The 12172-nt window shown below is 43.0% G+C and overlaps 1 protein-coding gene across 1 annotated transcript; it reads right to left on the reverse strand.

Annotated features, from left to right (window-relative positions):
• Window positions 1-1083: 1083 nt before the first annotated feature.
• LOC131931775 (keratin-associated protein 4-4-like) lies at window positions 1084-1834 on the reverse strand (the record flags this gene model as incomplete). The annotated part of the gene is made up of 1 exon (XM_059288603.1): window positions 1084-1834. A coding segment is annotated over exon 1 (751 nt), but the record flags the coding sequence as incomplete, so codon positions are not given.
• Between the last annotated feature and the right edge of the window lie 10338 nt (window positions 1835-12172).

Raw genomic sequence — 12172 nt, forward strand, 5'->3', positions numbered from 1 at the left:
AACGGGACACACGGAAACGGGACACACGGAAACGGGACACACGGAAACGGGACACACGGAAACGGGACACACGGAAACGGGACACACGGAAACGGGACACACGGAAACGGGACACACGGAAACGGGACACACGGAAACGGGACACACGGAAACGGGACACACGGAAACGGGACACACGGAAACGGGACACACGGAAACGGGACACACGGAAACGGGACACACGGAAACGGGACACACGGAAACGGGACACACGGAAACGGGACACACGGAAACGGGACACACGGAAACGGGACACACGGAAACGGGACACACGGAAACGGGACACACGGAAACGGGACACACGGAAACGGGACACACGGAAACGGGACACACGGAAACGGGACACACGGAAACGGGACACACGGAAACGGGACACACGGAAACGGGACACACGGAAACGGGACACACGGAAACGGGACACACGGAAACGGGACACACGGAAACGGGACACACGGAAACGGGACACACGGAAACGGGACACACGGAAACGGGACACACGGAAACGGGACACACGGAAACGGGACACACGGAAACGGGACACACGGAAACGGGACACACGGAAACGGGACACACGGAAACGGGACACACGGAAACGGGACACGCGGAAACGGGACACGCGGAAACGGGACACGCGGAAACGGGACACGCGGAAACGGGACACGCGGAAACGGGACACGCGGAAACGGGACACGCGGAAACGGGACACGCGGAAACAGGACACGCGGAAACGGGACACGCGGAAACGGGACACGCGGAAACGGGACACGCGGAAACGGGACACGCGGAAACGGGACACGCGGAAACGGGACACGCGGAAACGGGACACGCGGAAACGGGACACGCGGAAACGGGACACGCGGAAACGGGACACGCGGAAACGGGACACGCGGAAACGGGACACGCGGAAACGGGACACGCGGAAACGGGACACGCGGAAACGGGACACGCGGAAACGGGACACGCGGAAACGGGACACGCGGAAACGGGACACGCGGAAACGGGACACGCGGAAACGGGACACGCGGAAACGGGACACGCGGAAACGGGACACGCAGAAACGGGACACGCAGAAACGGGACACGCAGAAACGGGACACGCAGAAACGGGACACGCAGAAACGGGACACGCAGAAACGGGACACGCAGAAACGGGACACGCAGAAACGGGACACGCAGAAACGGGACACGCAGAAACGGGACACGCAGAAACGGGACACGCAGAAACGGGACACGCAGAAACGGGACACGCAGAAACGGGACACGCAGAAACGGGACACGCAGAAACGGGACACGCAGAAACGGGACACGCAGAAACGGGACACGCAGAAACGGGACACGCAGAAACGGGACACGCAGAAACGGGACACGCAGAAACGGGACACGCAGAAACGGGACACGCAGAAACGGGACACGCAGAAACGGGACACGCAGAAACGGGACACGCAGAAACGGGACACGCAGAAACGGGACACGCAGAAACGGGACACGCAGAAACGGGACACGCAGAAACGGGACACGCAGAAACGGGACACGCAGAAACGGGACACGCAGAAACGGGACACGCAGAAACGGGACACGCAGAAACGGGACACGCAGAAACGGGACACGCAGAAACGGGACACGCAGAAACGGGACACGCAGAAACGGGACACGCAGAAACGGGACACGCAGAAACGGGACACGCAGAAACGGGACACGTAGAAACGGGACACGTAGAAACGGGACACGTAGAAACGGGACACGTAGAAACGGGACACGTAGACATATGTATGACGACCCGTGCTCTGATGACCCATGCCGTTATGACCCGTGCTGTGAGAAACCGTGTGGGGAGAACATGTGATGACCCTTAATGTGAGGACCCATGCCATGAAGAACCGTGTTGGGAGAACATGTGAAGACCGTGCTAAGAGGACCTGTGTTGTGAAGGACAAGGGAACCTGTGTGGGAAGTGTGTGTTGTGTGATGAAGCTGATGATGATGCCCATTTCTACAAATTAGATAAGTAGAACCTCTTCATATATTTTTAAGTAGTAGGCATGTACATTTTTTTTTCTATTACGTCCTAGTGAAACAAAAAATTGTAGTGGTTAAGCAGGGGCTGTAGGTATTATGAGCCCATTGCTGTGTTATGCTGATGAGGGTCGTAATATGATAAGTAAGACATCAGTATTAGTGATAATTGATATTGTTATAGTTAATGTGGACACTCCGGTTTTAGGGCGGTGTTATGTTATTGACAAGATGATAATGTCACTATGATCTTGATTTGATTTGGTATAATGATATGATTTATAATTTATGATATGTGATGATATTTTGTACTATGAGGTTTGTTTTCTTAGCGTAAGGAACCCAGTAGATTAGGATAATGCTGTTTTAAGATAATTTGGTGTCGTCACCCGGCCAGCAGGGGGATAGTTCGTTGGTCGGTTGCTTCATCGGTAGTTAGTTGATTTCAAGACTGAGGAGGCAGTCAGATTTTTTTTGTGGGTAGTTCGAGGATGTACCGAGTACCTGGTCATGGATTTAAGGGTTCTAGGGAAAATATTCCTCTATGTGATATCGTATTTGGTTACTGAAGATGTTAAGAATTATTATTGGTAGGCCTACATGTCATTGTAACATGAGATAAATATATGCAGGTGATATAGTGAATTATAAAATTTGATATGGTTACTTAATTAAACTAAATTAACACTTGGGATGTGATTTATTGTATAAATAATGTAGCGTAATTAACAGAAGAGGTACTACATTAGATTAAGTCTAATACATTAGGTTAGAGAGACTATGTTAGATCCTGATAACCGATTAGTAGTGACATGTTGTTTTCCCCTAGAAATAATTTGTTTTCATTGGAACTGATGTGATGTTTAAGGTCTATGATATGAACGACATTGTATGAAATCCTGGCCTTTACGTGAAGTGTGATTGTATGATGTACACCCAACTGGTGATCTGAGATGTATACTTTGCAGAATCGTCGAAATATGGTTGTTCGCGCGGAGACATGAACTAAACTGAAACTTCAAGAATTAGTTAAGATTATTTAGCCTTTAAGGTCTATATGTGAATGCTACCATAGTTGCTATTGTTAGGTAAAATAGAATGTTGTATTATTGATGTAATTAATAAAGCTAATGTGATTAGCTTGAAGGGAGAGGGGGGTAATGTTATGATGCATGTTCGACTAGGGAAATTGGTGCGCATGAATGTTGGTGCGAAGCGATAATATTGAACGAGTGAAAGTGTGACGCGGTACGCAATAAAGTGACGTTTTAGTGTGAGTTCGTTGTTGCCAGAGAAGCTTCAGTTAGTCTTGTTCGTGTTATGTTAGGGTTAGGTTGTCCAGTTTGTTCAAGCTGTCCGATGTCTATTTCTATAGTGCAATAAATGTAATTAGTAAACAATGTCATTCTGTCAAATCATTAGTAAGCGTTGATGTTGTTGTGTCTCAAGATGCACTATTGCATAGCTAAACATAATCAAATGGTAGTGGTATTGAAATATGGTATTGGATCAAGTAGTTCTACCCTCTCACTGCATAGCTGTGGTACACATATAGAACACAGTTATAACAAACATGATGCATGGAACATGTAGCATGGAACATGATGCATGGAACATGATGCATGAAACATGATACATGGAACATGATGCATGGTACATGATGCATGGAACATGATGCATGGAACATGATGCATGGAACATGATGCATGGAGCATGATGCATGGAACATGATGCATGGAGCATGATGCATGGAGCATGATGCATGGAACATGATGCATGGAGCATGATGCATGGAACATGATGCATGGAGCATGATGAATGGAACAATATGCATGGAACATGATGCATGGAACATGATGCATGGAACATGATGCATGGAACATGATGCATGGAACATGACGCATGGAACATGACGCATGGAACACGACGCATGGAACACGACGCATGGAACACGACGCATGGAACACGACGCATGGAACACGACGCATGGAACACGACGCATGGAACACGACGCATGGAACACGACGCATGGAACACGACGCATGGAACACGACGCATGGAACACGACGCATGGAACACGACGCATGGAACACGACGCATGGAACACGACGCATGGAACACGACGCATGGAACACGACGCATGGAACACGACGCATGGAACACGACGCATGGAACACGACGCATGGAACACGACGCATGGAACACGACGCATGGAACACGACGCATGGAACACGACGCATGGAACACGACGCATGGAACACGACGCATGGAACACGACGCATGGAACACGACGCATGGAACACGACGCATGGAACACGACGCATGGAACACGACGCATGGAACACGACGCATGGAACACGACGCATGGAACACGACGCATGGAACACGACGCATGGAACACGACGCATGGAACACGACGCATGGAACACGACGCATGGAACACGACGCATGGAACACGACGCATGGAACACGACGCATGGAACACGACGCATGGAACACGACGCATGGAACACGACGCATGGAACACGACGCATGGAACACGACGCATGGAACACGACGCATGGAACACGACGCATGGAACACGACGCATGGAACACGACGCATGGAACACGACGCATGGAACATGACGCATGGAACATGACGCACGGAACATGACGCACGGAACATGACGCACGGAACATGAAGCACGGAACATGAAGCACGGAACATGAAGCACGGAACATGATGCATGGAACATGATGCATGGAACATGATGCACGGAACACGATGCACGAAACACGATGCACGAAACACGAAACACGAAACACGAAACACGAAACACGATACACGAAACACGATACACGAAACACGATACACGAAACACGATATACGAAACATGATACACGAAACACGATACACGAAACACGTTACACGAAACATGATACACGAAACACGATACACGAAACATGATACACGAAACATGATACACGAAACATGATACACGAAACATGATACACGAAACACGTTACACGAAACATGATACACGAAACATGATACACGAAACATGATACACGAAACATGATACACGAAACACGTTACACGAAACTTGATACACAAAACATGATACACGAAACATGATACACGAAACATGATACACGAAACATGATACACGAAACATGATACACGAAACATGATACACGAAACATGATACACGAAACATGATACACGAAACATGATACACGAAACACGATACACGAAACACGATACACGAAACACGATACACGAAACACGATACACGAAACATGATACACGAAACATGATACACGAAACATGATACACGAAACATGATACACGAAACATGATACACGAAACATGATACACGAAACACGTTACACGAAACATGATACACGAAACATGATACACGAAACATGATACACGAAACATGATACACATAACATGATACATGAAACACGTTACACGAAACATGATACACGAAACATGATACACGAAACATGATACACGAAACACGATACACGAAACACGATACACGAAACACGATACACGAAACACGATACAAGAATCACGAAACACGAAACACGAAACACGATACACGAAACACGATACACGAAACACGATACACGAAACACGATACACGAAACATGATACACGAAACATGATACACGAAACATGATACACGAAACATGATACACGAAACACGATACACGAAACATGATACACGAAACACGATACACGAAACACGATACACGAAACACCATACACGAAACACGATACACGAAACACGATACACGAAACACGATACGCGAAACACGATACGCGAAACACGATACGCGAAACACGATACACGAAACACGAAACACGATACACGAAACACGATACACGAAACACGATACACGAAACACGATACACGAAACACGAAACACGAAACACGATACATGAAACACGATACACGAAACACGATACACGAAACACGATACACGAAACATGATACACGAAACATGATACAAGAAACATGATACACGAAACATGATACACGAAACATGATACACGAAACACGATACACGAAACACGATACACGAAACACGATACACGAAACACGAAACACGATACACGAAACACGATACACGAAACACGATACACGAAACACGATACACGAAACACGATACACGAAACACGATACACGAAACATGATACACGAAACATGATACACGAAACATGATACACGAAACATGATACACGAAACATGATACACGAAACATGATACACGAAACATGATACACGAAACATGATACACGAAACATGATACACAAAACACGATACAGGAAACACGATACACGAAACACGAAACACGATACACGAAACACGATACACGAAACACGATACACGAAACACGAAACACGAAACACGAAACACGATGCACGATACACGATACACGAAACACGATACACGAAACACGATACACGAAACACGATACACGAAACACGATACACGAAACACGATACACGAAACATGATACACGAAACATGATACACGAAACATGATACACGAAACATGATACACGAAACATGATACACGAAACATGATACACGATACATGATACACGAAACACGTTACACGAAACATGATACACGAAACATGATACACGAAACATGATACACGAAACATGATACACGAAACATGATACACGAAACATGATACACGAAACACGATACGCGAAACACGATACGCGAAACACGATACACGAAACACGAAACACGATACACGAAACACGATACACGAAACACGATACACGAAACACGATACACGAAACACGAAACACGAAACACGATACATGAAACACGATACACGAAACACGATACACGAAACACGATACACGAAACATGATACACGAAACATGATACAAGAAACATGATACACGAAACATGATACACGAAACATGATACACGAAACACGATACACGAAACACGATACACGAAACACGATACACGAAACACGAAACACGATACACGAAACACGATACACGAAACACGATACACGAAACACGATACACGAAACACGATACACGAAACACGATACACGAAACATGATACACGAAACATGATACACGAAACATGATACACGAAACATGATACACGAAACATGATACACGAAACATGATACACGAAACATGATACACGAAACATGATACACGAAACATGATACACGAAACATGATACACGAAACATGATACACGAAACATGATACACGAAACAAGATACACGAAACATGATACACGAAACATGATACACGAAACATGATACACGAAACATGATACACGAAACATGATACACGAAACATGAGTTTCTTTCATCATCTTGAGAAACAGATACTATAAACGTTAAGTATTTTAAATCGCCATCAGATCATATAGATCATCTATGTCTTACCGTTGGTACTTTATCGTGAACATGTTGTTGGTGGTGATCTTCGCGTGAGTGATGTTGTCAGGGCATGATGTACATGAGATTTTTAAAATTTTATTTCCACCTATTTCAAGTATAGCGATTTCCTTTCCACTTAATAAAGTAGTAAATAATCATCTTTAGACCTAGCGATCCGTTGGGCAGATAAAGAAGTGTTTCTGGACCTTCATATATGACGGGAAGGTATGGTCAGCACTTTCCCAGCCGCCTTACTATCCCTAACTTAAGTTAGGTACTCATCAGAGCTGAGTGGACTCTACTGACTTGGACTCCGATTCAAACTCGAGAATTTCGGATTAGCAGCCTAGCGCTGTATCGCTTTGGCAACGCCGTCCCGTCATCTTTTAGCATAGGTGTTCAGTAAATATTAGCACTATACATTTGAGAGTATTTATAAACCGATGTATGTTACCAAAGTGGGTGTTATTTATTTTGGTAGTCCATGCGGTCTCAGACATGGGTTTGAAACGCGTATTGAAATATTTGTTGTATAGCAGTCGGGCGATAGACAAACATGTGTTTGATGTTGAAATTATAGACACAATGGTAGATTGGAATGAAAATACAAGAATATCTAATTTTTACAAGCTTTTATTTAACTCATTTCCTCGTCAGTCGTCAGTCTGTCTGTTTAGATCGAAACGCCGGAGTGAAAATTCGGACAGTTCTACTTGACCGATACGATTCACGGTTGGCACGTGGGTCAGGACATGAAGACAATGCAATCTGAAACTAAATTTGACTTAATTGGATGCCTAATTATATTTTTATGAATTAATTAAAATTTGGACCGAATTAGTAGGCATGTCTATCCAACCACACCACACGCGTCTAATGTCTTTTTAGATAGATTTCTAAACATATAGCTATTTAATTATTTGTATTTATGGGTGTATTAGACGAAATATTATATTAAAGGATAATTCAGTAGTTGATGAATCATAAGTCATTGAATTTCTGATTTGGGTTATTTATAAAATGCTGAAATTTTTTTATCATTTAAGGGGAATATATCCAGTTTATCTCGGGGCATAAAAATTATTTGTGTTGTCTCCCTTTATGTATGCTCTTCATGTATTCAACGTATTTGGAATCTAGCTGTATCATGGCTCATGGTGAGTTCTCCCGGTTTACAGACAAAGATTTCAAGATTTCCTAAAGCTGATTTTCTTCATGTTGGTTGATTGATGATGGTAATGGTACACGTTTACTTTTGTGTGTAACTCCTCTATATCGAGTTTGGTTTGGTCTCAAGTTTAAAAGTTTCCCTGTTGCACTGATTTTTGGCAACTCAGCTCCGAAACTTTTTTTGCCAATTTTTTTTTACCTCCCACACCGTCACACATCGTCACACAACGTCATACATCGTCGCGCACCGTCACATATCGTCACACACCGTCACACATCGTCACACACCGTCACATATCGTCACACATCGTCACCAAACGTCACACTCCCCACACATTAATATGACGTCGAAAATTCAGCGTTAAAACCTCTTTCTTTTTCGAAAATATTAATCAAGTTTTGTCAAGAATAAATTTATTGATTCAGAATATTGACCACGTTTCGAATAAATAAGAGAAAAACTAAATTTAAAAAAAAAAAAAACATTACAATTTTTTTTAAAAATTGCTCACAATCACGCATCAACCCACGTTTTTTCAACATTTTACACAACATTACAAAACATAGACATTATTAGAGATACATGACACGACACAACAGATCGCTACAAACAAAATAAAACAATATACAATGACTACACATTGCATTTTAATGATGCAAATACTCCTCTAATGTGTGAGATTTTTTTTTATAATACGGCTTTATTAAAATCTTTTACTTCAAGTGAATGTATCATGATTGCTGGTACTAAACGTGAGTCTACAATCATCTGGAACCGCGCGCTGTTTGCGCAGACTCAGTCAACCGTAACGTTGTTGATTTTTCTGGAACAATCTTCCCCAGCCACACTCGCATGAACACCTACATCAGAACCAACAAACATAGATGTGATTCTGTCTCATGATATCCAAATGCATCTGATACCTATATATGTGTGTGTTGTTCTAATTGTATACTGTGATTCCCTAATACCAAGAACTTTACAGCAAGTCAACGTGACTGATTACACCTGGAACAAAACGGCCGTGTCTTCCAGGGACTACCAACAGAGTTACTGCCCCGCCAGGTGTCAGGGCGATCGACTGGTCTACACAAACAACATTCTGCAGCAGGTCTGTCCGACCTTCTACTGCACCACCTGCACCTGCCACCGACCGTCCTGCCAGATTTACGGCTCATGCTGCCCCAGTGTGGAGGACAACTACGTCCCACCCCCGGGATTAAAAAGTGAAATCTACAACATCTCGAAATTTAACGAAACAATTCTTGTAGAAAACAATCCCGAAGCCGTACTAGGTATTGTGACCGCTAAACAAAATCCAGTCCAAGTTTTTAACCAGAGTAAAGTTTCCCCGCCTAAACTTGGCTGTGATTCTAAATACGCCAGTTTCTACTTCCTGTACGTCCGCTCGTGTTTGGCGGACTACAATGGGGACAAGGACACCGTCAGGCTGTGTGAGGGGGAGCTGTCGGACGATGACGTCACCACTGCTTACGTCACCCGAGTTGTGGACAACGTCACTCAGGTGGTGTACAAGAACAGATACTGTGCCGTGTGCAACAGGGTCACTGAGGTACGTAACATGTCGTGTTGTAGCGGTAAACTTGGGTTAAACATGGCCTTCTTTGCTACGCAATTTTAAAACTTGAGGATTTATGCTAGATAATGAAATTTGTCCTGCTTGCACAGATGGCGTAGTTCTTCATCATGTGTATAGGCTTAATTTTTTTTAGGTTGAGTCGAAGTAGAGAACGAATAGGCTACTAATTTTGGGTGACCCGTCAAAAGAGCGCACGACAAATGAGCGCCGACATAAGAGCGCAGACAAAAGAGCGCCGACATAAGAACGCCGACAAAAGAGCGCAGACAAAAGAGCGCAGACATAAGAGCGCAGTCAATTAAAAAAACACATGTTATACGCTAAACGAATATGACATGGTTAACACTTGTTTTAATTAAACAATCGGCGAGTGAACAAAGTCTTTATTTAAATATTATTCATTATGTTATGAATGCAGTTTGACAATATTTCTAACCCAAGTAACATGGAGAAGATCGAATCACAGAAAGGGAAGGTTATTATATTGGTCGAAGGCTACAGATATAGACCGGACAGAGCAAATGCTGATGGAAGTACGACATGGAGATGCTGCAAGAAAGATGGCTGCTGAGGACGGATGAAAAAGCTGAACGATGTTGTTCTGTCATCATCAGAACACAATAACGCAGCTGCCATACCCAAATCCGCAGAACGTTGCAGAGATAATTCCTGAACCTCTCAAACGACAACCAGAAGCTTCAAAGAAAAAATATGTTCAGCTGAACCGAAGATTGCAGGCGATTGCTTCAACCAATGCTAATGATTTAATGATGGACTACCTGCGAGGTATAGCCCACAACTTAGCAATATAAATGCAACTATAAAGAAACGTTTTATTAATTTGAACTTATTTTCATTTTGTTACATTTCATTTCAGTTTATATTCTCACTTTAGGCCTAACATTTAAAATCTTTGTATGTGTTATTAGATTGCGTTTTGAATAATTGGACTTCACGTAGATTGTACCAGTTTTTTAGTTAAAGAAACTGAACAATTAGTTTTTTAATGAAACAATAAAGAGTTAACATCAAACTATGCCTTCTGATCTGAGTTAATTTTCTTGTTGTTTTTTTTTTAAATTAAATATGGTTTTTCGATTTTTAGTTTGCGCTCTTATGTCGGCGCTCTTTTGTCGGGATATTAGTGCGCTCTTATGTCGGCGCTCTTATGTCGGCGCTCTTTTGTCTGCGCTCTTATGTCGGCGCTCTTTTGTCGTGCGCTCTTTTGACGGGGTGCCCTAATTTTGTATTTGAAGAACTCATTTGGAAAAGTAATTAGGAAATTTGTTTTTGTTGTTTTAAAGTTGATTGGTCTAGAATTTAATGATTAAAAAACCATATTAGGATATTCAGAGTGAACACATTGAAAGAAGCGGGAGCCGTACGTTTTCCCGAAAGACACTTGCCCGAATGCCGTTTGCCCGAAGGCCCATTTCCCGAATGGACACTTGCCCGAATGCGACAAATGCCCGAATGGACACTTGCCCGAAGGCCGTTTGCCCGAAAAATGTTAATATAAGGTAATAAATAATATTACCAAATAGACATTCTTAATCAATTCAAGTTTGAAATTGTGATAATAAACATAATTTTAAGCATAAAAACAAAGTTGTATATATTTTTTAAATTTAAAATTTATTTTTTGAAAACTGAGAAATTGCTGTAAAAAACAAAAATCTTTATTCTTTAATAAATGTACGGTGATGTCTTAACATTCTTTTGTTGAATGTTTTGAACACTTGTTTAGCCGACGTTTTACGGTGGTTATTTATCTTTTCTTGCACTATGTAGGCGGTGCGGCGTTAGCGATATTGAACAGAGGATCATTTGTTTGATTTATCTTGTTATGCTTAACTTGTGACGTGAGCATTCACAAAAGAATGAGTTGCGAATTTAAAAACTAAAGGTAGTCAATTATGTTTTATATCCATTT

Source organism: Physella acuta, unplaced genomic scaffold (genome assembly GCF_028476545.2).
Source record: "Physella acuta isolate Inbredline_101_S28 unplaced genomic scaffold, ASM2847654v3 ptg002028l, whole genome shotgun sequence".
Classification (NCBI taxonomy): Eukaryota; Metazoa; Mollusca; class Gastropoda; family Physidae; genus Physella; species Physella acuta.